This window comes from Aspergillus clavatus, genomic scaffold, assembly GCF_000002715.2.
Source record: "Aspergillus clavatus NRRL 1 1099423829806 genomic scaffold, whole genome shotgun sequence".
NCBI lineage: Eukaryota > Fungi > Ascomycota > Eurotiomycetes > Eurotiales > Aspergillaceae > Aspergillus > Aspergillus clavatus.
Genome location: NW_001517093.1, coordinates 2012933 through 2039624, shown reverse-complemented (window position 1 = coordinate 2039624; position 26692 = coordinate 2012933). Strand labels below are relative to the sequence as shown.

The 26692-nt window shown below is 50.5% G+C and overlaps 10 protein-coding genes across 10 annotated transcripts, besides 9 other annotated features; 4 read left to right on the top strand and 6 right to left on the bottom strand.

Annotated features, from left to right (window-relative positions):
- Positions 1–688: 688 nt before the first annotated feature.
- ACLA_086240 (transcription factor domain protein) lies at positions 689–2574 on the top strand (the record flags this gene model as incomplete). The annotated part of the gene is made up of 4 exons (XM_001268350.1): positions 689–801; positions 872–1639; positions 1703–1799; positions 1855–2574. 4 exons carry the CDS (start codon positions 689–691, stop codon positions 2572–2574), a joined length of 1698 nt encoding a protein of 565 aa, XP_001268351.1.
- Positions 2575–3221: 647 nt separating this feature from the next.
- ACLA_086230 (putative spindle pole body component) lies at positions 3222–6190 on the bottom strand (the record flags this gene model as incomplete). The annotated part of the gene is made up of 4 exons (XM_001268349.1): positions 3222–3260; positions 3322–5752; positions 5841–6049; positions 6131–6190. 4 exons carry the CDS (start codon positions 6188–6190, stop codon positions 3222–3224), a joined length of 2739 nt encoding a protein of 912 aa, XP_001268350.1.
- A 646-nt stretch (positions 6191–6836) lies between these two features.
- Positions 6837–6857: a microsatellite.
- A 472-nt stretch (positions 6858–7329) lies between these two features.
- On the top strand, positions 7330–8899 carry ACLA_086220 (WD40 repeat domain-containing protein; the record flags this gene model as incomplete). Its single annotated transcript, XM_001268348.1, has 3 exons — positions 7330–7367; positions 7448–7613; positions 7700–8899. The coding sequence occupies 3 exons, from the start codon at positions 7330–7332 to the stop codon at positions 8897–8899; spliced, it is 1404 nt and encodes a 467-aa protein (XP_001268349.1).
- Positions 8900–9617: 718 nt separating this feature from the next.
- ACLA_086210 (uS17 family ribosomal protein) lies at positions 9618–10253 on the bottom strand (the record flags this gene model as incomplete). The annotated part of the gene is made up of 1 exon (XM_001268347.1): positions 9618–10253. The coding sequence occupies one exon, from the start codon at positions 10251–10253 to the stop codon at positions 9618–9620; it is 636 nt and encodes a 211-aa protein (XP_001268348.1).
- Positions 10254–11029: 776 nt separating this feature from the next.
- Positions 11030–12896, bottom strand: ACLA_086200 (glycosyltransferase family 20 protein; the record flags this gene model as incomplete). Its single annotated transcript, XM_001268346.1, has 5 exons — positions 11030–11201; positions 11263–11602; positions 11662–12032; positions 12113–12485; positions 12593–12896. The coding sequence occupies 5 exons, from the start codon at positions 12894–12896 to the stop codon at positions 11030–11032; spliced, it is 1560 nt and encodes a 519-aa protein (XP_001268347.1).
- Positions 12897–13662: 766 nt separating this feature from the next.
- Positions 13663–13682: a microsatellite.
- Positions 13683–13724: 42 nt separating this feature from the next.
- Positions 13725–13747: a microsatellite.
- A 418-nt stretch (positions 13748–14165) lies between these two features.
- Positions 14166–14203: a microsatellite.
- Positions 14167–14203: a microsatellite.
- A 7-nt stretch (positions 14204–14210) lies between these two features.
- Positions 14211–14281: a microsatellite.
- Positions 14224–14265: a microsatellite.
- Positions 14282–14919: 638 nt separating the features above from the next.
- On the bottom strand, positions 14920–16093 carry ACLA_086190 (putative metallo-beta-lactamase domain protein; the record flags this gene model as incomplete). Its single annotated transcript, XM_001268345.1, has 3 exons — positions 14920–15341; positions 15415–15880; positions 16010–16093. The coding sequence occupies 3 exons, from the start codon at positions 16091–16093 to the stop codon at positions 14920–14922; spliced, it is 972 nt and encodes a 323-aa protein (XP_001268346.1).
- Positions 15964–16004: a microsatellite.
- Positions 15965–16004: a microsatellite.
- Positions 16094–17090: 997 nt separating the features above from the next.
- acoA (aconitate hydratase ACO1) lies at positions 17091–19954 on the bottom strand (the record flags this gene model as incomplete). Its single annotated transcript, XM_001268344.1, has 5 exons — positions 17091–17354; positions 17413–19357; positions 19497–19516; positions 19606–19683; positions 19919–19954. The coding sequence occupies 5 exons, from the start codon at positions 19952–19954 to the stop codon at positions 17091–17093; spliced, it is 2343 nt and encodes a 780-aa protein (XP_001268345.1).
- A 1254-nt stretch (positions 19955–21208) lies between these two features.
- ACLA_086170 (putative C2H2 finger domain protein) lies at positions 21209–21695 on the top strand (the record flags this gene model as incomplete). The annotated part of the gene is made up of 3 exons (XM_001268343.1): positions 21209–21249; positions 21323–21502; positions 21581–21695. 3 exons carry the CDS (start codon positions 21209–21211, stop codon positions 21693–21695), a joined length of 336 nt encoding a protein of 111 aa, XP_001268344.1.
- A 333-nt stretch (positions 21696–22028) lies between these two features.
- On the bottom strand, positions 22029–23278 carry ACLA_086160 (putative mitochondrial carrier protein; the record flags this gene model as incomplete). Its single annotated transcript, XM_001268342.1, has 4 exons — positions 22029–22049; positions 22307–22637; positions 22714–23053; positions 23110–23278. The coding sequence occupies 4 exons, from the start codon at positions 23276–23278 to the stop codon at positions 22029–22031; spliced, it is 861 nt and encodes a 286-aa protein (XP_001268343.1).
- Positions 23279–24016: 738 nt separating this feature from the next.
- Positions 24017–26227, top strand: ACLA_086150 (DNA-dependent ATPase RAD54; the record flags this gene model as incomplete). Its single annotated transcript, XM_001268341.1, has 4 exons — positions 24017–24310; positions 24374–24457; positions 24505–24628; positions 24681–26227. The coding sequence occupies 4 exons, from the start codon at positions 24017–24019 to the stop codon at positions 26225–26227; spliced, it is 2049 nt and encodes a 682-aa protein (XP_001268342.1).
- Between the last annotated feature and the right edge of the window lie 465 nt (positions 26228–26692).

The window sequence follows — 26692 nt, the reverse complement described above, 5'->3', positions numbered from 1 at the left end:
ACGAGACGAAAGAGAGTGACGCAAGGTGCAGAAAGGTAGATTGTCAGGATAATGAGCAAAGTCTTGAAACAGAGAAGTCTCTGATGATTGTGAACTAGTTCGTGAGGTATCCTTCATAGTCGAGGGAGTACAGAGCCATTTATAGCTTTTCCCCAACAGTAAAAACTCGCCATCATGTACCGATCTGATATAGACAGGAACTGCGGCCGCCGAGTGAGAGCCGTCAATTCAACCTCACAATCTGTACCGTTTGATTATTGGGTCCGCGTAGACTGCTAACTTCCGCACCCGCATTGATTTGGAAACTTGGCGATTGTAGCAATTTCTGTAGAGTGTAGAGTGTATCTAGACACTAAAGCGGCCGCTCGCCCGTTCTCATCGTCTGACAGCTAGGCTGTAGTGAAGGAGGTAGTGGTCGGTCGACAGTCATTTTGATCTTTCCATCACTACTCCACTTCAACCTCATTTGTGGTCAGAATCCGATATCCACTAGTCCGCAGTCCGCAGTCCGCACTGCGGCCGCACCATCCGCTTGTCTCCACTGAAATCCACAGAGCGGGCCGTTTGATATATATAAAGTTGCGGCCGCTCCAGATCTATCCAGCTCATCGACTCGAGATGACCGTGCGCAGATTCCGTTAGTATCCAGGCGAAACGGATCCTGCAGCTCGCTTGGAGTCCGCTCAGAATGGAAGACGATTCCATGAGCGGCACCGGGGCCGCTTCACATGCCTGTGCTTCGTGCAAGAAGAACAAACGGCGCTGCGATAAACACCTTCCTAGCTGCGGTTCGTGTCTGAAGTCTGTCTTAGCCACCTTGCATCTTTTGGCCCAATTCGCAAGCCTGAAAATAATAATCTTTCCTAATCAGAACCGGCCGAGTATGCGACTATTCCACTGCTGCGCTGTACGCCAACGAGAGCGATATCAGTGATCTGCAGCGCCGAGTGCAAGAACTCGAAGAGCATGTCTTAGAGCTGCAAAATAAGATACCACGCGCATCTTCTGGGAATGAAGTACTCAATGGCGACTATTTCATACACCATCGACTCTACCCAAGCTTATCCACTCAAGCCTATTATCTTGACTCGGAGGTATGGTCGTCTCTGAACGTCTCTGATCAGTCCAATCAAATCTATGCTCCAGATGAGATCACGGCGGCTCTTGGGAGCCAGTCTGATATTGATCACATCAGAGCCGAGTATTTCCAGTCCATCCACATCGGGATGCCTTGCATAAGTCGCATCAGAGTACTTCGGCTCACGCAGAGCCCAAGAGGCGCCCTGAAGGCGGATATTGCTCTTCTATTGCTCTGCATGAAGCTAGTTCAGGAGGTCCCACACCGACAAGATCCCCGATCACTGGAGCTGTATACCACCACAAAGGAATTCAGCAAAAGACTGGAACTGGAGGGCCTTCTGACTTTACGTACGGTGCAGGCAAGTCTTCTTCTCCTCATATATGAAATCGGACATGGTATGTTCCCGGCGGCATTCACGACAATCGGCTTTTGTGCAAGGCAGGGGGTTGCCCTTGGATTGCATAGCAAATTAGCACCCCAGTTGCATGGTAAACCGCGAACCTGGGTTGACTGGGAAGAGAGACAGCGTGTATGGTGGACGATCGTCATTCTCGACAGGTTAGAATAGCCCGTTGATGCGGCTGCCAGTTTTGTGAAAGTATAATAACTTTCATGTGCTAGATATGTGGCTCTCGGGGGCGATTATCGTCCTCTATGCACCGATGACCCCGGAAGAGATACGCTTCTTCCAGCCGACGACCACGCCTGGGACAGCGGTGTAGGTGACCTCGACCAACAACCTGATCCACGGCTGACGATACATGGAAAACCAGGAAATGGTGCCTCCAGAACGCGTGTCACTATCGTCGCAGACTGTTCACACATTATCCCCATTTGCGCGCTTAGCCCAGGCTGCCAACTTACTCGGTCGAGTAATCAGACACTGCAACGACACAACATTAGAGATCAATTTTGTTCTCGATGACTTCGAAACGCTCTGTCAAGCTATATACTCTCTCATGGAGCTCTTGCCAAACGATGACCCGCTGGTGAGGATGGATGCAACTCTAGCAAGGACCGTATGTTTCAGGTGGGCCTCCATCAAGCAGGGACTATATATCCCGTACCCACTTCAATCGGTTCTGACAGACAGCCATAGTGCACTCTTCAAGCTCTCGAACCACCACTCCTGCGACCTCTTCGACGAGGAAAACAAGTACCTCGACACGCAGATCGCCCCTCGCGTTCGTGAATGCATGCAGAAGTGTCTTCATATAATCAAAGACGTCTGCGGACAGACTACATCGCTGATCCAGAGGGTCAGGGAGGTGCTGACCCAAGACACACTGAAACAGATCTCGCCGTTAATGCTGAATTGCATTTATATTTGTGCTCAGAACATCGCGTGGATGGCGCACGAGACGGGTGATCCACAATTTGTAATAGGGAAGCTCATGTGTGAAGACGTACTGCGGCTTTTGGATGGTCGATGGAGAACAGCCGGTAAGGCTCTTGAGAGTTTCTTTGGAGAGCTCAGCTTGGATCTTGTATGAGGGCCTAATGTTGTTGTTCTACAGGTATATACTTGGACTTATTGAAGATGAGTGAGACGGACCAGGATGAGTAGTTGGCCATTGGCTGCCGATGATCTTCCTGAATCATATGCTGGACCATGTGCGCTGATCGGGCTCTCCCAGAGAGTGTCTATTTCAAAGCGAGGCAATAAGATGGTAAGACGATCAACTTCTCATAATCTCAAACACTATTGCTGCAGTGCAAATCTCCTCTCCTCAATTTGGAGAACATGAAATGAAAGAGATAGTCATTAAACATCAAACTGGATATCTCCTCCCTCCTTTGTAACCACTGCATTTCCCATGTATGCCTATCGTCCATAGATCCATGTCCATAAAATACAGCCCATACACAAGCATGCTCGGAAAATATACACAAAAAACATGGCAAATAGAAAAATGCGAAACCCCGGCAAATGCAAACAAATGACCGTTTCCCCTAGCACCTCGGCTTGTCCCCGAACAAGCCGTAGAAAGTTGTGTATTAGAAAGGACGAGGCCTTACGAGGAGAAACGAAACGCCAAAATCAGGCCAACCCCGACCTTGCTGAGAAGCCCGCCGTCATGAAGAATAAGAAGAGTCATGTCATAAGTATAAGTAGAGATGAAGATGGTTCAAAGGCCCCTCAACGTTGTGCAGGGCCGCGCGATAAACCTTGTCTTGCCTATAACGTGAAAATAAGTCAGATCATTCGCATTCACTCAATAGGACAGTGGGACACGCACCTTCATTTGCTCGATTCTGGCTTTGAGTTGGCTGGTGACTTCCGCGGCTCTCTTCCAATTCTCCGCTGGCTCTGAGCTCCTCACAGGTTGGTCCTCTCCAGAAGCACTACCAGATCCCAACGCTGACGATCGCGTGGGACTGCCCATACCGGAGTAAGTGGTTCCAAATGAGGGACTCAGCTTTCGTCGACCAAGCCCTCCGTCCCTGCTGCCAAGTCCTGGAGATCCCAGGCCGTTGTTCTCTTTCTCCTCGCTAGGGCTGGCGGATGCGAAGCTCCGTGGTCGCGCGCTGTCAAACCGAGCTCCCATGTGAAGGCTGGTGCGGGGCATGGCTGCATAATTCTCAATGCCCGGTTCCTGGTATATCGACGTCGTGTCTGGAATTGGCATATTGAGATTGTCTGCTAGACCGTTCGGAGGGCTCTGAGCGCTGGCGCGGAGCGCTCTCGCCAGTTCCCGCTTCAGGCGGTCGATCTCTCTCTGCTGCTTCTGAACCGTCTGCTCAGCAGCCTCTGCATCACTTCTTGCCCGCACTAGTTGGGTTTCCTTCGCTTTGATGCTTAGCACATCTCTTGTGTGATCTTCAATCAACTGTGCGTTTTGATCCTGAAGCTCTGTCACCTGCGAGTTGAGTCTGGTTCGTTCGGACTTCAGATCCTCAATCATCTTGATGAACCGTTCCCTTTCAAGACGGAACTCATCGAGTTCGGCTCGCTCAATAGCAGAGATCCCGCTCACTTGAGGTGGTGCGACTGGAGCTGGTGCCGGCTCTGGAGCGGCTGATGGCTTAGCTATCGGACGGCCTGCAAGTCCCCTTCCGAGACCGAACTTCGGCGCCGCTGGTGCTGGGGGCAGCTCTTCCGAAGGAGGGGAGACAACCCGACGCTGTGGAGAAGTTAGGCCACCCGGACCTGCAAGCTTTCTTTGAAGCTTTAGGCCAGCACCAGGAGCCGGGAGCCCTCCAGGTTTGGGAACGCCTCCAAGCTTTGATGGGATGGATCTTGTAGCAGGCTTGGGAGGAGAAAGGATCGGCGCGGGTTCTTCTGGCGGGGGAGCTGCAGCAGCCGGTGGTGGTCTCTTCATTCCCAAAGCTGGCTTCTTCCCTCCAACGACCCTCTTGCCGGCCGCTGGTACAGCAGCCTTGGGTGGCCCAATAATTGGCTTCGGTCGATCCTTCGCCCTGACCTCGGCAATCTCAAAATACTCCTTAATCTTCGTCTTTCTGATATCGTCGAGGCCGTCCAGGTAAGGGGTCATCGCACGCTCGCCCAGGATCTTCATCAAGGTACCCAGAATCTCAGCTCCTCCTGCTCGATTGACTTCAGTCGACTCGGTGAGCAGTTTTGTGGCCGCTTCGGCAATCGACTTCACCTCAGCCTTTGCTGGGACGTCTCTCGTTGTTCGAAGGCAGCGAATCAGGAATTTCAGTGTTTCCTGTTTCACCTGGGGGTTCTTGTGCTTGAGGAATTCCAGAGTCTCCTCCAGACAATCTGACAGACTAGTGGCAATAAAGACTGCATCTAGAGCTTGACCCAGCGCATCCGCAACGCTCTGCTTCTTCTCCTTTAACCGTTCCATGATAGGTGGCATGATCGTGGATCTGTGCTTCGCAAAGGCGCTTCGCAGGCCCTTTGCAAGGAGGTCGATACAGTTGGCGGCGACGGTCACGACTGCAATGTTCGCGTCTTTCATGGACTTTGCCAGTCCCCGAATGATATCATCAAATGGACCATCTTTAATTTTTGGCACGTTCAGCACAGAATACAGAGCGTCCAGCGCTTCTTTCCTGTCCTTCCACTTTGATGACGCTAACTGCTCGTTGAAGTCCTTGGGAACCTTGGGCATGATATCCACAGGCTCTGCGAGATCGAATGCATCTACCTCACCATCATCTTCTTCTGCGTAGTCCTCTCCGCCCTCCATGTCACCACCGGTTTCCGGCGCGGCGCTAGCTACAGCCAAGGCATCTTGTTGCGCTTTTGTTAACCTTTCTTGCTTTGGAGCCGGCTCTTGTTTGACATTTTCGAACAATTTCTCGAGATCTTGTTGCTGGACAGGCTTGAGTTCACCCCAGAACAGCGGTTTGATAGCCTCTTTCAACCATCGATAAAGTTCGACGGTCAAGTTCTGTGCTTCTGCACGGACATTCTTATCCGCGTGGCCGAACACTTTAGGTAAAACTTTCAAGACTGGCTTTGGATCCACAATCTTGCAACCAAAATTATGATAGATTGTCTTCAGACCACCTAATGCTGCGGCAATCACCTTGGGAACTTTGTGCGACAGAATAGGAATAATTTCTTCGATTACCGGATCCGCCTTGTCCAATTCGACGCAGAGCAGAAGTGCTTCCAGTGCATTAGCCTTCGCAGCCGGTCTTGTCGATGGAAGGCCTTTTTCCACAATGGGAGCTATTGTTACTGAGCGTGTTCTTTGCCGAAGATGTTAGCTATCTTCGGACAAGGCAGAGGGGAGCAACACGGGTTATCTCCTCTGATTGACAGAGTGAAGAGGCATACCTTGTACAAGCCTGCACTCCGCCATACTTTAGAAAAGAACAGTACGATGCAAGACCCTCTTGTTGAGCAGCAACGTTAGAATCTGAAACCGCGCCTTTCCACAGGCCGGGATCTTGCAGAAATGGTACGAAAACCGGATCCGACTCATCGGGAGTCTTCTCAAACTGTTGTCTCGCATCCTCATATCCTTCTTTCCTCACTTTCCAATTCTATGAAGGATAGAGAAAAGCCGCGTCAGTATGGGTATGTCGCTCATAGGATTCAATCAGACTGTCGAGGGACAGGCTAACCTTGTGTGCGAATCGGTCGGGTAGCGGCAGAGAAGAGAAGTCCTCCTCTCCGTCAGGCATGTTGTCGGTTTATATAGGATGAATGAATTTTTCGACCAGGGATAGCACACTAAAAGACAAAATTAAGATGCCGTTAGCTTCATGGGAGCCCAACTGGGGTGGTAGCATGACAGTTGATGAAAGACCAAACTGCAAACTGGCGCACAACTAAGCAGCACAGACAGAGACTGAGAACCATAGAGCCGGCCATTCAATCCCACATGAAACCAAAAACAAAGAAATCCGTGACGCACCTTGAGGGGTTGTTTGTGGAGGAGGGAGGGAGGGGGGAGGGGAGATTTTGGTTATGGATCTTGGGTGATGGTTCGATAGTCCAGAATCTCTGAATACATGCAACACCGTCTGTACGGAGAGTGAATAAGTAATTCTTCTAATTAGTGAAATGCCTTCCTCCTTCTCTTCGAGTAGTTGTCGAGATGTGTATTGAGAAAGGTAAAGCGTAGTGGGACGTCCAGGAGACGATGCGATAGGAGTGCAGCCGTGGATGATGATAGTAAACAATTAACAATGATGGGCAAGTCGCTGTGGTGATTTCGCGACCCAAAGCCGGGTGGAATGGCTGCCTTGGCATTCAGGCCCGCCAACACATGCCCAACTGCGCCAAACAAGAGGAATATCAAACTACAATTAAACGATTTTCCCCGCGATAATAATAATAATAATAATAGCCATCAATGGACTGAACCCTTTGTTTTCCTTTTAAGCAAATACAGAGCCCCAAACTCTAGCTCGTGTGATTGCTCCAGACAGCCAGACCACTGACAGACCTAGTCTCTGCATTGGCTTGAAAACGAAATATACGATTCCCACGTTGCCCCTCCGCTTCCCCTGGCGTTCGAGCTGCTTCTTACCCTCGGTCGCAGAAATATACAAAGTCTCCCTCTCTCCAGACGTCCGTTTCGCTCACCGCCCGGCTCACACGCATACAAATTCCCTACACACCATTCTCCCGGGGAAAAAAAGGCAGCCAGGGAAGCGCTGCAGGAGGTGGATCTAGTTCTCAACTTGCGGCCGATCGTGCGATAGAGGTTCGCGAGGTTACTTATCTGCCTGCTTTGGTTTAAGAGCCTACAGTGCATGCAGAGGCACACCGGGGATAGAACTGTTTGGAGAGATTGCGCATACAACTGCCGTTGATCATGAGCCAGTTACTCACGACGCGGCAGGCAGAGGAGCTGTATGTCCCTGGTCCTGCACAACTGGGAAGGCTGTGAGAGAACGAGTTTGAAGAAGCTGACCGCGCTCGACACTCTGCAGACATAAATCCATCATTGCCTACCTTGCCTCTGTGAACCTCAGTGAAAGTGCAACGACTCTGCGTGCGGAGCTCGGTGATGCGGTTACGATAGACGATGCCACGATCAAGAAGTATGAGGGCTTGTTAGAGAAGAAATGGACCAGTGTGGTTCGGCTACAGAAGAAGGTCGGTTCAGGGAAACGCGAAAGGCTCCTTTGGCGTGGTGATTGTCGGATAGCACTGACCAGCGTCTCCCCGATCGGGCTATTCAGATAATGGATCTGGAGTCCAGATGCGCCGCACTGCAATCGGAACTTGATTCAGCAACACCGACCTCCCTGCTGCGAAAGAACCAGGACCCCACAGCATGGTTGCCCCGGGCCCCTCCCCGCCATACCCTTGAGTCTCACCGATCGCCTGTCACCTGTGTCGCGTTCCACCCTGTCTTCTCCTCTTTAGCATCTGGCTCGGACGATACGACGATTAAGATTTGGGATTGGGAACTGGGTGAACTAGAACGTACTGTGAAGGGACACACCAAGGCCGTGCTGGACGTCGATTATGGTGGACCCCGCGGCGGGACACTGCTCGCATCCTGCTCCTCCGACCTTACAATCAAGCTATGGGATCCGTCAGATGACTACAAGAACATCCGAACACTACCGGGTCACGATCACAGTGTCTCATCGGTCAGATTCATTCCGTCAGGTGCGGCTGGCTCGCCCATGTCGGGGAATCTGTTAGTCTCCGCTTCCCGAGATAAGACCCTGCGGATCTGGGACGTAACAACCGGGTACTGCGTGAAGACACTGTCAGGTCATGTTGACTGGGTACGAGCGGTCGCACCATCGATTGACGGCCGGTTTCTCTTCGCTGCGGGCGACGACCGCATTCCTCGATTGTGGGATCTCTCAGCGGCAGAAACTAGATCAACATTCCTTGGGCACGAGCATGTGATTGAATGTGTTGCTATTGCTCCCGCTGCCAGCTATCCGCATCTGGCGGTTCTTTCTGGCTTGAAGAAACCGCCGTCTGCTTCCTCGTCCGCAGAGTTCTTTGCAACGGGATCCCGCGACAAGACTATCCGGCTATGGGATTCTCGGGGCAATCTTATCAAGACACTTGTGGGACATGATAACTGGGTGCGCGCGCTCGCCTTCCATCCAGGCGGTAAATATCTTTTGTCGGTATCAGACGATAAGACCATCCGCTGCTGGGATCTCACGCAGGAGTGCAAATGCGTCAGAACGATTGCCGATACCCACGAGCACTTCGTGACCTGCCTTCGATGGGCGCCTCCGTTGATCAAAGATTCAGGCGCGAATGGGGATGCTGGAGCCAACGGGACGCCTGCAGCCACTACAACATCCAACGGTGCAAGACAGGATCCAAACGCGGCGAACAAAATCTCCATCCGATGTGTCATCGCCACCGGCAGCGTTGACCAGAAGGTCCGTGTTTTCGCAACCTAATGGCGGATCTGATCCAGCCGAACCTGGAAACAAGATGGACGAAATGAATGAAGAGCAAGACCCGGATGGGCTATCCACCTTATAATGAGCGGCTATCAGCACGTACCTCGAAGAAAGGCGAAGAGAACATACACTTGGCTCACAGACGTGAGCATGGAGTTGGGGTTCATTCTGTGACATTGGTACATTTTTTTTTTCATCCAGGTGGAACCGGAGAGTTGGGTTTTCTCTTTTGGGCTGGGCTGAAGAGTGTACTACCTTTATTTTCCATTCTTCATTTGTCTTCTAATCCTGAACTGGTCTTGGGGTTCTTGCGTGCGCGGCTTCGTGCCTTGGGGTCTATCTATACCTAATGTCCTTTTTCCCTCCTCGTACATATTTCACGGCCTTTCCTTTCCCTCCTTTTTTTTTCGTGCGTTGGAACTCAAGATACCTTTCTATGCTGCGTGTTTATTACTGCATGAATGAAGTCTTCCAAGTGGGTGAATCGAGCTACTATGTCCGATCCTTAGAACGGCCTGCTCCATTTCTCAATCGTAGGTGTCAATTCTATCAGAACAGAATGAGAATGAAGCTTGGTTATTCAACTCGCAGTCCAATGCCTATTTTCCATAATAATAACAACACAACATGAACAATCAATATGATATAATACACACATTCCCTCTTTCCACTCTCCGATCCCTCAAATCAACAAACCCAACCCCAATCCAACCTCCTAAACAACCTCCCCACCAACCCTCTCATGAACCAACCCCCGAATACGTCCCACATGCTCCGGAATACCCTCAAACCCCCTCTCTTCCCTCCTCGCCCACTTCGCCGCTCTCTTCTGCACACGCAACGCATCGCGCTCCTCCCGCGTCATCACAGCAGGCCTGTCCTCAATGGCGGACCCAAACGGCGCAACGATGCGCTCCACAACATGCCGCACGCGGCGGCTCTTGGGGAAGCCGGACGAGAACTCGATCACGTCGCCCTCGCGGAGGGAGTTGCGCGGGTCCGAGACCAGGATGTGCGTGGTCTTGGGGTAGGACTTGCGCAGGTGCGGGTCCCAGGTGGTGTGGCGGTAGGAGACGCGCACGGTGCGGTCCATGCGGCCGACGGAGACGACGGTGCCGGTTTTGGTCGTGTAGGGGTACGTGCGGAGGGAGGTCGGAGCGACGGTGCTCGAGGGAGCGGGAGCGGATGTTTGGGGCTGCGGTGGTGTGGTTGTCGTCGATGCGAGGCGGAGGATGCTGCTGGTGCTGGTGCGGGAGCGTGGGTGGAGGAAGGGCGGGAGGGTGGTGGTTGTGGACCGGGGGAGGAGGGAGCGCAGGGGCTGCATGGCCCGGAAGAGGCTGCTGGGGGCCATTTCTTGATGCCTCTCGAAGTGCAAGCTCTCGTGGATATCGGGTGTTCCTTCTTGTGCTTGTTGGGTGTGTGAAGAATGTAGAGTTTTGAGTCCGTCCGGAGGTGCGGCGTTGGTTGGAGAGTGGAATTTCGGGACCTCGGAGGACAGGGAAAGACGAGACTGTTCCGAGGAGATGTCAATTGAGGTTGACAACTAACGAAATCTCTGAGATTGACTGGAAGTCCGTCCAATGGAATGGTGTAGGTAACGATGGTCCCAGACCTGATCTTCGCGGGTGAGTAAACCCGCAAGACAGCGGCCTCCCAAGAATTTCTCCAGACGGTGTTTGCACTGTTTGCCAAATCAAGCCATCTGATTCTACTCTGTGTACGGAGTACAGGCAGTTCCCTACTACCCCATCTATTCAAGTCTCACTGGAGATTCAAATAAAATGAATTAATATAGAAAAAGAGCAGTCAATCCCAGTCATAAATCAGTATTTTCATTCCGGAACTCCATCCAAATCAGTGAAGAACCTAATATAAACGAGAGAATCTAACAAGAATGCTTAATATACAAGACGCCAAAACCTCGCACCTGTCAAGCCCAGCCAGACACTGAAATCTAACCATAATAATTGTTGATAGTCTTCAGCTTTGAATCTCGAACTTTCATCATCAAGACAAAAAACATTAGAGACAATTTATTGTGCCCACATTCCATGTCTCATATCCCAGAATCGTCATCTCTGCCAATGCCATTAGTCGCGCAATTCAGCCGACGGAAGACGTTCGAGTTTATTGTGTCGTCTGAGCTTCGTCTGTTACTTTTTCTGTTGCTTCCACACCATTCGAAGGCTTCTCGGCTTCAGGGCCGTCCTCCCCAGCCGGTTTCCGGGCCTCGAATTTCCCAGCCGAGTGCGCTGAGATTCTGTTCAGCTCAGTGACAAAGGATTGGCCCCAGAAGGCACTAGGGATTATTAGTATGAGTGCATCGATCAACCAGAGGCAGAACATAGAACCAAGCTTACCTGGTGTATTTGTTGACATATTTGTCCAGCTTGGAAAAGTTCAGCGCCCTCTGCTCGTCGCTCATGGTGACCGCCTCTTGATAAGCACCAGCAAGCTCTTCGGTGTTCCAAGGATTGATGATGATACTGCCATTGAGACTCTGGGCTGCGCCTGCAAACTCAGAGAGCACCAGCGATCCATGTCGTTTCCTCTGAGTCGCGATATATTCATATGCCACAAGGTTCATGCCGTCACGAGTCGATGAGACAATGCAGGCATCGGAGACTGCATACAGGGCAATCAACTCGTCGAAGTTGACAGATTTGTGCAGGAAATGGATAGGCATAAATTCCACCGTTCCTAAGTTTGAATGTCAGATACCGGCCACGGGGATTTTTTGGCAGCTGGAGAGTCCTTACCGAATTTACCGTTGATCCGGCCAACCAGCTCATTGACGACGGCCCGCAGATTCTGGTACTCCTCGACGTCCTGTCGACTAGGAACGGCAACTTGGACCAGCACAACCTTTCCAACCCATTCTGGGTGGTCACTAAGAAAGACTTCAAGAGCATGCAGCTTCTGGGGAACACCCTTAATGTAGTCAAGACGATCAACTCCCACCATGAGTTTCACTCCCTGAAACTTCTGCTCAAGCATGGCTATCCGCTTCTGGACCTTTTCCTTCATGAGACCCTCCTGGAACTTCTCGGGATCGATGCCGATAGGGAAGGCACCGCAGGCGATAACTTTGCCCTGAAACTCAATGCCGTTGGGGGTTGTCGCGAGGCCCCTTCAGTATCACAATGTTAGTTACTTCCCACTCCACTCGGCTTTGCGGGAAAGGGAAAGGAGAAGGGGTAGTTCACGTACAGCAACCTCGAGCATGCACTCAAAAAGTGCCTGGTGTAGTCGTATGTGTGGAAACCGATCAGATCGCAGTGGAGCACGCCGAGCAACAGCTCGTTGCGAACGGGAAGGATTCGGTAAATTTCACTGCTGGGGAAGGGTGTATGCAAGAAGAATCCGATCTTGACGTTTTCCTTGGAGTCGCCGATCTCCTCGCGGAGCATCTCAGGCAGGAGCATGAGATGGTAATCGTGGACCCAGATCAGATCTCCATCCTGGACCTCTTTCGCAACAGCCTTGGCGAAAAGGCGGTTGGCTTCCTTGTATGCCTCCCAGGCAGACTCGTCGAACGTGATTTCACCGGGGTGGTAGTGGAACAGCGGCCAGAGGATAGAATCTATGCGACAGGAAACAGGGTCAGCATTCCAGGATCTCTCGTCTCCCTCTGCCCAGCAGAGTAGTGTTCGGCTGTGCCACCGACTCGCAAGGAGGATTGAAACTAACTAGAAAATCCATTGTAGTGGCGATCCGCGAGCTCATCGTTGATGAAGACCGGAACAGCACCGTACTCGTCCTTCAACCGTTGCTTGACAACCGGAATCTCTTCTTCGGGGACCTCCAGTCCGGGCCAGCCGTACCATTGGAAGGTCGTGGACTTGGACAGGCCGCTGAGGCCGCTGACCAGACCACCGGAGGACATGGAAAAGTCATATTTGCCATCGTCGGAGCGCTTGATGGTGATGGGTAACCGGTTCGAAACGAGAAGCAATCTCGCTTCGTTCTGAGCGGGCTTGTCGAGGGAAGGCATGGCGATGTAAGGATGTGACTGCGGGGGAGGGGAAAATCACAGAGCACGCGATCGGGCTGAACGGTTCGGGCAAAGGCGACGCAAAGTCAAAGAAAGAAGACGAAGATAACTGTTCGGCACGGGAATGGAGATTAGAATGGGAGGATTTTCGGCCTGAGGAGCAGAGCGATCAAGCCAAGAGAGATGACGTTTGAATACTAACAATGGGCCGAAAACAGGGTGGGGCGATTTTGATAGACGATGTTTTCTCGTTGACAACGAAAATGAAATGAGATAGATGGATAGATAATAGAAAGATAGCAACGAATGAAGTCGTCAATGATATATCTATCAGGATGAGGAAGACTCTTCTCTTGGTTGCACCAGTACTTCAGGTGAGCCTGAATGTGGTTTGTGTCCTGACTTGCTTTTGAGATTATGGAGGACGAAGCAAGTTGGAGAGGGATGGCGGGGAATGAGTGACCTCAGAGCCAGCAAACAGTCAAACGCGCGGACCAACGGACCCAGACGTGGGCAAGAAGAAAACAGTAAATTTCCGGAGACAAGAAAACGGTGTGCTCTTCAATAGCGAGTTCATCGACTGCGAAGATCCAAAGAGAAAGGGTGTTAAGAGGACAGGATGAAGGAGGGGAAGGGTAGTTATAGAAGCTACCTACTATGCTTCTTGTAATCTAATTCGGGAATTTGAATATGCAGTACGGAGTAGGTCGTCTACTTAGTCACGACTAAACTACTAGTTACTAGTACTCCGTAGTTAAGTACTCTGTGACTGACTGACTGACTGACAGCCAGACCAACAATAATAATAACATTAGGCAATGAGATTATTTATTATTATTATTATTATTATTTTTCTTAAACAAGAATAACGGAGGGGTAACCGGTTAAAGCTTTGACCTGCCTCTATTCCATCTAGAACTCCTCGGATAACTATAGAGAGATACATACTATGCAGGAATCTTACGGAGGTCAGAAAAAGAGGAAGTCAGCATCAAACCAGACTTGACATTCCCCAGTTGATCATGCCAACACAACTTCCAAGGAACAACCCCCCCAAAGTTGAGCAGGGTTCACTATCCATCTAATCAGCAATCACTCAGTGGGTGGACAAAGCAAAAGAAGGGAACAAGAAAAACACGGTTTTGAAAATTTATTTTTTTTTCCTGGTTGATATCCTGTCAGTCTGGAGTCTGAGTAACATTTACTTCCATGGATTCACCACCACTCGTCGGGTGTCGTGCGTTGATGACGGGCCGCCAGCGTAATCCCCTTACTTACTTACTTACTTACTTGCTTACTTACTTACTCTACATTGTATGTATGTATGTAGGTAGGTAGATAGGTAGATAGGTAGATAGGTAGATAGGTATGGATGTGGATAGGTATTAGAACTATAGGTGACCAGGCGCAGTCTGCTCCGTATCACGATCAACCATCACCGCGCCCAAGAAAAAGTCAATGAGTTGCTACTTGCTAGTAACTAGTAGGCTAGCAGCTCAGTAATCTATCATCGGCGCCCAACAGTGGCGTTTTTTTTTTCTTTTTGGGAGTCCAATACTCATCGGAAGCTCTTTTATTCGACTTTCCATTCTGCACCTCCATGGCGGGGCTGCTGGAGCAACCTACCTAACCTCTTCTTGATATTTCATGCATACGGCGAGACTAGGAAGAGCACTTGGACCTAACTGATTACTTCCGATTCCAGGGGCTTTTCGTTCCGTTGGCCTAACCTGGAGGAAGCCCTTCACGAAAAGATGAGAAAAAAAAAAACCTCACCGGAGAGCAGCAGCCAGATTGTGTGTATCGCTATCCGTTACAACAGCTGCTAACCTATATGACCACAACATAAAATCGCGCATCAAATTTAGTCTTAAAGGGGAAGCAGGAAGGGATTTGAAATCAAACTTCCCGCTGTCGCCTTGTCGGGCAGGAAAATAAATGTCCTGTAGTAGTAGTAGTACCTATCAACAACTAGACTCAAATCAAGACACCTTCATGGATAGATCAGTCACAACATTCTCTCTCACAAGGTAGATTTGCCGGACTCGATGCACCATTTCCCCGATGCCGGATCGCGCACCACCTTGCCCTCAGCTTCGAGTTTCAGAAGCACCTGCAGGATCCCACGAGATGCAGGTAGGTGAAGCCCCTCAGGGACATTCCGATAAATCACTCTCACGAGCTCGAGCGGAGTCCACAGGGCCTTCCGCTCAGGGGAGGGTTCGTTGTCGGGCACATCGAGCTTTCCATACCGCAGCACCCGGAGGACTTCGTCTTCGCGCTGCTGACGGTGCTGGATGTACTCGGTGATCGTTGCCGTCGCGTTCTCAAGCACCGCGCCGTGTCCGGGGTATCCGCGCCCAGAGACCCGGTTCTGCATCCTCTGGAGACTACTCAGATACTCCTTGAGGTCTTCGAAGACCGCTGTCCCGTGACCCAGCACATCTGCAGTCGGACCTGTTAGCCCATAACCCCCCCATTATTTCCACCCCCCTACAAGCAGGAGAGGAAAACTCACTGTCCCCGGTAATCACAGCATCCTCCTCGGCAAGAACAAACATCATATGGTCCACCGTATGCCCCGGTGTGTGATACGCCGTCAACGTAGCCCCCTCCACGCTGAAAACCTGGCCATCCTCCAAATCAAACTGCCCTTCCTCCGGCTGGTTCTTGTAGACCGTCACCTGCGGACACAGCTTCAGCAGATCCGGCAGCCCGTTGACATGGTCCGGATGCCAGTGCGTCAGCAGCGCCTTGTGTACCGTCGCATTCTCCTCCAGCAGCACGGCTTTGAGATGGCTTGCCCAAGACGGTTTGCCCTCGCCCGTGTCAACGAGTATCCGCTGGTGCCCCCGGCCAATAAGATATGTATTTGTGCCTGTGGGAGCATAGTAAGCGAACAGTCTTCTTTCTTCCCCCCACACCGCCAGCAAAACGAAACACATAAAGAGGAACAATAGACGCGTCTCCCCTTGTAGTGTGAACTAGCATCACCCACATTACATCGTTAGTTGACTCAACTAGATACTCCCCGCCATCGTCCAGTTTCATATGACATGATGCATCCAAAAACAAAAAAAAAAAAAAAAAAAAAAAAAAAAAAAAAAACTCACCTTCCCAGGATTCCCGCCCAAGATCCGTATCACAGACGCACTAAGTCTCTCCACTTCCGGCAGCGGGACGAGCTGGGTACCCATGATCTAGAATCTAAATGAATGGATAGGGCGTGAGGATTCTGACAGCGGTTTTTAACCCAAGTTGCGGAGCAGTGGGCCTGGGTCATCAGATAACTGCATAGCGCATCGTTAATTTTTACTCCGTAGGTCCAGTGATGGAGTTCGGTTTGGTGAGTGTGGCTTTATGTACATACATACAGGCTATGAGTCAGATATGCGAAATGCGAGTGTTCTCTTTCATCAATTAGATAGGCAGCAGATAAGCATAGTTTCAGGTATTCTATGATGATGAGATTGCAGACAAAGCCGAGGTTGTACTTGGTAAGTAATAACTAATAAGTATATCTATTGCGGGGTGGAGGTAACGTCAAGGACACTAGTGATTTCTACCAACTTGCATACATTTATCACGCTCACAGTTGTAGATATTTCGGAGCGCATGAGATTATCATATGGTATGTCGAGTCTGAGATAGATTTATTTTCTCAATCTTGAGGTTCATCGCAGCCTGAAATTTGAAGGGCGTGGGTCCAGATGTTGACGAGGCATAATCTGACCGCATTACAGATACTTGCCTTCACTACAGAATTAAGGCACAACCTGAGGCTTACGAGAAGGAAAGATGAAAAAAATCCTCGAACAAAAAAAATGACTTTGGTATGCATGCGATCCCTAACATACAAAGGATGTGTGGAAAAAGAAAACAGAAGCCTATATCCATAGACCCCGCCCGAACTCAGGAAGGGGTAGTCAAACAAGAAACACAGATCGTTAGAATTCTCAGAACACCGCTTTTCCATCACCATGGACAGTGTCAGAAGCAGCTTCCAATTGCTGCTATTCACTTCCCCCCATATTTGAATCCTTGGATACAGCGCAAGGGAACCCAGCACTGAACCCCAGTCTTTTAAGATAATGTTGCTTAGTGATCGCTCGAAACACTGAAGACATAATTTACAATTGCACCTTCATCGGAGCGAGAAGGTACATGGCCCGTCAGCTTACCGGCAGACTAAATTTAGTTGCCAGCCTTGCGGGCCATGGTGTTCAGGGCAGAACCATCCTTGAACCATTCAATCTGGGACTCGTTGAAGGTGTGGTTCAGGGTAATGTCGAAGGCAGCGCTGCCGTCCTTGGGGTGAACACGGAGGGTCATGGGCTTGCCAACCTCGAGCTCAGTGCAGAGCAGGTCAACAGTGTCCTCGGGCTTGATTCTATCGTAGTCGGCGGGCTCAGCGAAGGTCAGGGGAAGCATACCCTGCTTCTTCAGGTTGGTCTCGTGCTGGAGGTGCAGTTAGCATCAGGTGTCGGAATGTTCGGAATATATCAGGTAGACTTACAATACGAGCGAAGGAGCGGGTGATGATGGCGAGACCACCAAGGTGGCGGGGCTCCAGAGCGGCGTGCTCACGAGAGCTGCCCTCACCGTAGTTCCAGTCACCAATGACAACCCACTTGACGCCACGGGCCTTGTAGTCACGGGCAGTAGCAGGGACAGCATCGTACTCGCCAGTGAACTTGTTCTTGACGGAGTTGGCCTTGCCGTTCTCCTCGTTGATAGCACCAATCAACATGTTGTTGGAGATGTTGTCAAGGTGACCACGGTACTTGAGCCATGGGCCAGCCATGGAGATGTGATCGGTGGTGGTCTTGCCCTGGCACTTGATGAGGATGGGGATGCCGTTGGCATCCTTGCCATCCCAGGCCTCGAATCCAGCAAGGAGCTGCAGACGGTCACTGGTAGGGGAGACAGCGACATTGACCGAGGCACGGTCGGCGGGAGGAGCCTGGTAGGTGTCACGGCCGGGGTCGTAGCCGTTGGCGGGAAGACCCTCGCCGGAGGGAGCCTTGAGCAGGAACTCATTGCCATCCTTGTCCTTCAGCTTATCAGTGAGGGGGTTGAACTTGAGGGTACCGGCAACGGTCATGGCGACGACCAGATCGGGGGAGGCAACGAAGGCGTGGGTGGCAGGGTTGGCATCGTTACGACCAGTGAAGTTACGGTTGTAAGAAGAGATGATGGAGTTAGCCTCGCCCTTCTTGACATCCTTGCGATCCCACTGTCCAATGCAAGGACCGCAGGCGTTGGCAAGGATCACACCACCGAACTCCTCAAGGGTCTGGAGCTGACCGTCGCGCTCAATGGTAGCACGGATCTGCTCGGAACCGGGGGTAACGGTGAAGAGAGACTTGGCTTTGATGCCGTGATCAAGGGCATCACGGGCAATGGAGGCGGCACGGGACATGTCCTCGTACGAAGAGTTGGTGCAAGAGCCGATGAGACCGACCTTGAGCTCTTCGGGCCACTTGTTGGTCTCGACGGCCTCCTTGAACTTAGAGATGGGAGTAGCAAGATCAGGAGTGAAGGGACCGTTGATGTGGGGCTCGAGCTCAGAGAGGTTGATCTCGACCAGCTGGTCGTACTCAGCACCCTCATCCTCGCGCAGCTCCTTGGCGTAAGCGCGGGAGAAGTCGCCAATCTGCTGACGCTTGGTGGCCTTCAGGTAATCGTACATACGATCGTTGAAGGGGAAGAGGGAGGTGGTGGCACCGATTTCAGCACCCATGTTGCAGATGGTACCCATACCAGTGCAAGAGAGGGAGTTGACACCGGGTCCGTGGTACTCAATGATGGCACCAGTACCACCCTTGACGGTAAGAAGACCAGCGACCTTCAGGATGATATCCTTGGGGGTGGTCCAGCCGGACATCTCACCGGTGAGCTTGACACCGATGACCTTAGGAGCCTTCAACTCCCAAGGAAGACCAGCCATGACATCGACGGCATCAGCACCACCAACACCAATGGCAGCCATGGCGAGACCACCAGCATTGGGAGTGTGAGAGTCAGTACCGATCATCAGACCACCAGGGAAAGCGTAGTTCTCAAGGACGATCTGGTGAATGATACCGGAGCCGGGCTTCCAGAAACCAATGTTGTACTTGGCGGTGGAAGAGGCAAGGAAGTCATAGACCTCCTTGTTGATCTCGTTGGCACGAGCAAGATCTTTGTCACCTCCAACCTGGGCCTCAATCAAGTGGTCGCAGTGGACGGTGGTAGGAGTAGCGACAGACGGCATACCGGCCGACATGAACTGCAGAATAGCCATCTGGGCAGTGGCGTCCTGGCAAGCAACACGGTCGGGGCGGAGCTTCAGGTAGGACTTGCCACGCTCGATCTCCTGGCCATGAGGATCATCAAGGTGAGAGTACAGAATCTTCTCGGCATATGTGAGAGGGCGCTGCAGACGTTGACGGACAATGTCCAGGTTCTCAGACATCTTCCTGCAAAAGTGATAAACATGTTAGCGACTGATCAATTGAAGATCGCAGCTGATCGAGTATCGTCTTCTTTTTTAGTTTTTTTCTTTTTATTTTTTTTGTGACCCTCTCAAAGTAATGATCAGGAAGATTGGCAGCATACTTGTAGTTGATGTAGTTTCCCTAGAGGCCATGTTAGTGAATCCCGCTTTCAGTATGCGCTAAGTGGCTGTTCCGAAGGAGCCACAAAAGACAAAACTAGTATAGCTCACCTTCTCCCAGTTGGTCATCTCGACCTTCTTGTCAAGAGGGGAATCACCGACGGTAGCGAAGGCCCGGGTCCCGAGGAGCTACAAAACATCAGTGAGCACATATGCACGAGAAAATTTGCGACCACGCCTTCTGGTTTTCTTGGAGAGAAAGCGGCAGCCGTTCGAAGAGTCGATGGGGTTCTTACAAGGCGGGACTTGGGGGCCTGCGGGATTTCAAGTCAGTTCCTGATCAAGCTCATCTGTGATTTCACAGTTCCAATGCATCGCACCACGAAGATGCGAATGCTACAAGGGAATGTTCGGTTTGACTTACCAGCGCACCCACGCGCGCAAGCCTTGTGGAGATCATGATGGAAGCTCTCTATGTAAGTTGGGCGAGGCCGCAATACATTCAACGAGAGCCAATCCAAGCAGCAGCAACAGCCAGATTCAACTGGATGAGCAGCAAAGAATAGAGTGGAGTGGGAAAGTAAGTAGAAGAAAGAAAAAAATCGGGATCAAAGGGAGAAGGAGCAGATAAAAAGGAAGCTTGGTGTGTTTGAGTGGGAAAGAATTCTTGATGAACCGGAGAAGAGGACCGTAACCGCTCGTGACAGTACCGCTGTACGCTTTCGGTACAGTTGGGCCCATGCATGCGACCGGAGACAAGGAAAGATGGCTGGTCAATCAATCCGCGTTTTCATATAGCGGCATGCTAGTTAACAGCTCACCGAACACCAGCAATGTCTAATTCATTGTTACCTTGAGTCAATTAAGATGTCCTATTTGAAGTGCAGTTTGCCAGCTAAGTTAATTGCTACCGAACAGCCCCGATGATTGCTGAATATCAAAAAGCCTCGCATTTGCTATGACAACCCCTGCCCGGGCAACCTCAGTAGGCGGTATCGAACCCGTATTGAACCTTACCGCTAATCCACTAAGCGGCCAGCTGCCCGTGCTTCCACTCTGGGGCATGTGAGACGGAAAGGGCGGCAGGCCAATCATTTGGCAATGATTATCTATCGTCACTCTGATTTTGTGCTGAGGTCAGGTCGGGAGTGGCTCTCTTGGTCGGGTGTGTCTGTTCTCATCTAGTTTTAGGAGCCCACCAGCCCTATGTATAAAGTAGATAGCTCATACTCATAAATAGGCTGATCTATCTTGTTGATTTCATAAGAGGAGACTCGCAACGATCGACCAAGTGTCCATTAAACACTGCTCAGATGCTGGTAGAATGATATTACTATACCTGGAACGCAACTGGATGATGCTAACACGGAGCAACATACCTAAAGAAACGGAAACGTCATAGATTACCAAAACGCGGAAATATGGCTGTAACGAAAGTATGGGGGGCGCAGGTCGAAAGCCGAGTCTGAACCGAGGCCTACCGAAGGAGAATCCCGCGGGCCGGTGCCAAGGCCTGAGCAGACTTGCGCCAATCAGAACTGAGACAATTCAACAGGTTTCCTCCTTATGCACAAAGGCGGAAATTTCGAGCCAGTTGACCCGCTCTCTGATACCTGAAAGTTTTTTGCATCGTTCCGGATATCGGTGATAACAAGCTTGTGTGTCTATCAGGTGTGCAGTGTATGCAGGTGGACTGAGTCGTCAGGCATTCAAGATGGGAGCTACACGGAAGATCAAAACAAAGCGCAGGACAAGGTACGTATCTCTCTTCCTTTACCACGTTAAGTCGTTTGGGGAGGTCACTGGCTCTAACTGCTTCGTTTTCTAGGGACTACGACCAAGTCCGAGCGGATATCGACACCCCCAGACACCTTGCACAGTACAAGGCGACCAAAGACACAGAAGATCTTCCTGGTCTAGGGAAGCATTATTGCGTCGAATGTTCAAAATGGTTTGAAAGCGAATACAACCTGAACGCCCACACTAAGGGCAAAAACCACAAACGGAGGTTCGTCGTGGCCGATCGATAGGCATCGCTATATTGGAAGGAACTGGAAGCGCTGACTGGTCACTCTTCGTCATACAGAGTGCGCCTTTTGCAGGAAGAACCTCACTCGCAACGCGCCGCAGAGGCTGCTGTCGGTTTGGGCACCGACAGCGGGTTGCGACCACAGGAACAGGTTGTCGAGATGGAAGACTAAAGCTACTCGACTCAATGAGTGTTACGACGGACAAGCTCGTTGAAGGCAAAACGAAAGCATTTCTACTCTCCGGCATATCGTGAAAAGCAACCACAAGAGATATTCGACGTGATTTCCATGCCAGGCATCTCATCACTGTGGCTGTTTCGATGGCCAAAATTTTGGCCTGCCCGGAACAAAAGCTTTTTCAACCAATCAAAAGCCATCTAGCTCAGAGCCGCATGTGAAACCACATGTTCCGAAATTCGCCAGTCTTGGGTGATCGCTAGGCCGAAGACACCTGCTCCGGTTTGCGGGTTGTTTCAAACCGCCGCTTTTCGGACTCTTCTTAGCTTAGGCCCACTTCATCTTGGTCTAACATGAAATTTATTTACTAGCTGCGATACGGAATACAGCGATATACAGCTTAGATCTAAAAGACTAGTTGACACCTGATTAGCTTGAAGTTGACTCTCAACTCCCCAGGAGCAGTCTTATTTTTAGGATACATAGCTGTGATCGGTATCCCATGAGCTATTTAGATATCTCATAAGCCATTCGTATGTCGCCCACTGTTGCCCGCAGTTAGTAATGTACCCGTCCATTTTCTTAACCGATGAGGAAAGGCATACCTGGACGGCGTTCACTATGAAAGCCCTTAGACTACAAACGCCCAAGCCTCGATAGAAGGCTTTTAATCCTTCCGAGTTATAAGCCTCTTTGGCTATTTGGTAAGAATTCAACAAGCGAGTGTTGCCCTGAGAGTGTATCAATGGTTGACGGTCAGGAGCCGCTGCAATGGCTTGCGCTTGCAGTCTGGTCTTGACCATATCCAATGGGTAAACAGAAGCCCACGTGGCCACCCCAGCAATGCCTCCACAGAGGAGGACTTTCAGGGCAGTCTGATGCGCATCATCGTTATCGGAGGCTATCAGTCGTTTGCAGTACTCGTAAGACCAGAAACTGTGGACGGCAAAGGTAAATAACGGACCGAACGAAAAGTCGGGCGGGGGAGGATCTGGGGAAACATTGCGCATACTAAAATCCATAGCCAATAGCGTCCCTGGCACAAGTGATCACTCCTCCGAAGTAGAGACCCGTTAACCCCCGAGTCCGAAGGATGTCCTTGGCGACTGTCCACGAGGAGATCCCGGGGCGAGTGTCCAGTTGCGCTCGGCATTTTATGAGCTCTGTGGGAGATGAGACAGTCCAGCTGGCTACTCCACCTGCAGCACCGGCAATCCAGATCTTGGACAGCGACACTCCTGTTGGGTTTGTGGGATCTCTGATCGAGCTATCCATAAACATCAACGAGCGGTTGTACGCAACAAAGAGAAGCGCATTCAGCGCTCCATAACCGAGTATAGGAGCAGCCGCACCTGTAATTGACCATTAATAACTGACATGTCCTTCGTATCGAGGAGGCCTGACGAACCTCGCACAAGAGAGCTGGCATTTTCGAACTGGTTCAATGTCCGTGTTGATGTTGCTGGACCTGCACCACCCAGGCTGGCCTGTAACCGAACCTTGACAACATCGAGAGGGTTACCGATAATGATTCCAATAGCTCCACTAAGGTAGCCCGCCCAAAAATCCGACGACATGAGACCAGAATCTCAACATTAAGAAGTCGAGTAGATGCTACGGGGTAGCCATGGCTACATCTTTGCTTTGGATATCACTCTTATCGTAGCCATAGCGGGGTTTAACAATAATATCGGCACGTGATTGCGTGGTACTTTGGTGTTCAGCTAGCGGGAGTCAACGCGCCGAGCTGTGCTGACAACGCGTCTGGTGGTAACAATCAATATCAATTGAACAGGGCTTTAATGCTTCGAACTATAACGAGGGTAGACTCAAACGCATAGACTAATCAAAGCCTGTGCAACAAGAAAAGTCGTCAATGTGAGTACTTCTTACCTGAAAGGCCTCAATAAATCAAAGTTGACAGTAGCAGGTACCGACCACGACTAGCTGTGGGTAGCGATGGTGTACACACTCCATCAAAGCCCCTACAAAAAAGTGCGTCTTCCAATTCGATAGACCGTCTCTCAAAGCCTTTTAAATGTCCCGGCTCGGCCACCTACACCCGAACATCAGAGAAACCCGCGAGGAAACGAAGGAAAGTCAACTACGCAGGAGCAGACGGAGATGTGGAGGATAACAGGGAGAAGCCATATACGAACGAGGATCGCCTTGCTCTTGCAACCAGGGACGCGAATAAATTTCCAGTTTTCAAAGTGAAGGATAAGGATTTGACATTCAGGCAAAGATTCAAGATCCCACTGATCAACAAGTCGGTCGATGCGTACAATTCTTCAAGATCAGCTCCAACCCTGGGGATGAGGCAGGGTGCTACATTTATCGTGAAACCTTTACATGACCCGAGTGGGGAATTTGCAATAGTTCTATACGACCCGACTGTCGATGATGTGGACGAGGCCCCGGAATCGAAGAACCCGGATGAGCAGAGCGCGGAAGGGACAAAAGCCAAGTTGGACGAGCCTTTGATGCATAAGAGCTTGGCAGACATACTTGGGTTAAAAAAGGACGTTGAATCTCGTCCGAAGGTTCCGGTTGTCATAGACCCTAGACTGGCAAAAGTTCTGCGGCCGCATCAAGTGGAAGGCGTGAAGGTAATGCTGCTCGTTGTCTGCTCTGGTACTAAGACCAACAACTGATATGAACCGTCTTTCAAGTTCCTCTACCGCTGTACAACTGGTATGATTGATAAAAATGCAAATGGATGTATCATGGCCGATGGGATGGGCTTGGGAAAGACAGTATGAGACAACCTTATCCGTGTTGTGAATACAGCTAATTCAGGCAGCTCCAATGCATCTCTCTAATGTGGACTCTCTTGAAACAATCACCAGAAGCAGGAAAGACGACCATTCAAAAATGTATCATTGCCTGTCCCTCCAGCCTGGTTGGGAATTGGGCGAACGAACTCGGTAAGTCACGGACGTTATGCATGCACCTGGTGCTTTCTACTGACAAAAACAGTAAAATGGCTAGGGAAAGATGCGGTTACCCCATTCGCAGTTGATGGGAAAGTTCCCAAGGCCGAGCTTACGTCGCAGATAAAGCAATGGGCAATTGCTTCGGGGCGATCCGTGGTTCGGCCTGTTCTTATCGTCTCCTACGAAACACTACGAATGTATGTCGATGCATTGAAGGACAGTCCAATTGGGCTGCTTTTATGCGACGAGGGCCACCGACTCAAGAATAAAGAAAGCTTGACATGGACCGCTCTCAACAGTTTAAATGTTACTCGTCGGGTGATCTTGTCCGGTACTCCCATCCAGAATGATCTTTCCGAATACTTTGCTCTACTCCATTTTGCAAACCCAAACCTCCTGGGGTCACAGAATGAGTTTCGGAAACGATTCGAGATTCCCATCCTAAAAGGACGAGATGCAGCGGGAACAGAGGAAGATCGAAAGAAAGGCGATGAACGTTTGCTGGAGCTTTCCGGTATTGTCAATAAATTCATCATTCGCCGAACCAACGACATCCTTTCAAAGTATTTGCCGGTCAAATACGAGCATGTTGTTTTCTGCAATCTTTCTCAATTCCAGCTTGGTCTCTACAACCATTTCATTCAGAGTCCAGAAATCAAGAGTCTACTCAGGGGGAAGGGAAGTCAGCCCCTTAAGGCAATCGGACTTTTGAAGAAATTATGCAACCATCCAGATCTCCTGGACCTTTCTAGAGACCTTCCGGGATGCGAACACACGTATCCAGAAGACTACGTCCCACCTGAAGCCAGAGGGCGAGACCGAGATATCAAATCTTGGTACTCAGGCAAGATGATGGTTTTGGACCGTATGCTGGCGCGTATACGCCAAGATACAAATGACAAGATTGTTCTTATCAGCAACTACACCCAAACTCTTGACCTTTTTGAGAAGCTTTGCAGATCTCGAGGTTACGGCTCGCTGAGGTTGGACGGTACCATGACCGTGAACAAGCGGCAGAAACTTGTGGATAAATTCAATGATCCAAATGGTGAAGAGTTCGTCTTCCTACTCAGCAGCAAGGCCGGTGGCTGTGGGCTGAATTTGATCGGTGCCAACCGCCTTGTGCTCTTTGATCCCGATTGGAATCCCGCTGCGGATCAACAAGCTCTGGCGCGAGTTTGGCGTGACGGACAAAAGAAGGATTGCTTTGTCTATCGCTTCATTGCCACCGGCTCTATCGAGGAAAAGATTTTCCAACGTCAGTCTCACAAGCAATCACTCTCGTCATGCGTCGTGGACTCTGCAGAGGATGTTGAGCGACATTTCTCCCTAGAGTCACTTCGCGAGTTATTTCAATTCAAACCGGAAACGCGAAGCGATACGCATGACACCTTCAAATGCAAACGATGCAGGCCAGACGGAACACAGCACATCAAAGCTCCCGCCATGTTGTATGGTGACACCAGTTCCTGGAACCATTTTGTCAACGATGGAGAAAAGGGCCATCTCAGTAAGATCCAAGATTTGCTCATACGCCAGGAGACTGGGGAGCAAGATGTGTCTGCAGTCTTTCAGTACATCAGTCATTGAGAGCCGTGTCTCAAAGACGATGTTGAATTGGTCTATATTTTCCTTTCAGTTGTATATTATCCTTGGGAGCATGCGTTTTATTGATTTAGATTAGAGCGATTAGAGTCACGCTCAAAATATGAGCAATTTGAATAGGAAATAGATATTTCGTTGAAATATGCAATATATTGAAAAGCCCCCTGCTGAAACGCTGCATGGATTGTTCTACAGATATGAGACCTTGGTTGACATGCGGCGCTAAATACCGTAGTTGTTGACTGCTGAGTGCTGACACTACGTCACCTCGCGTCCACTAAGGCTTCTTCCATCAACACTGCCAGCGCATCTGTGCTGTGAATCCTCCCCACATTGTAATCGCAAGGGCCAAGCGGGCTTGAACATCTAACTTAGCTTTCTCGAAACCCGATTTGGAGTTTGAACGTGCAGAGGTTGCCGCCTGGGACTGATGGCCTCCGGATAGCTACA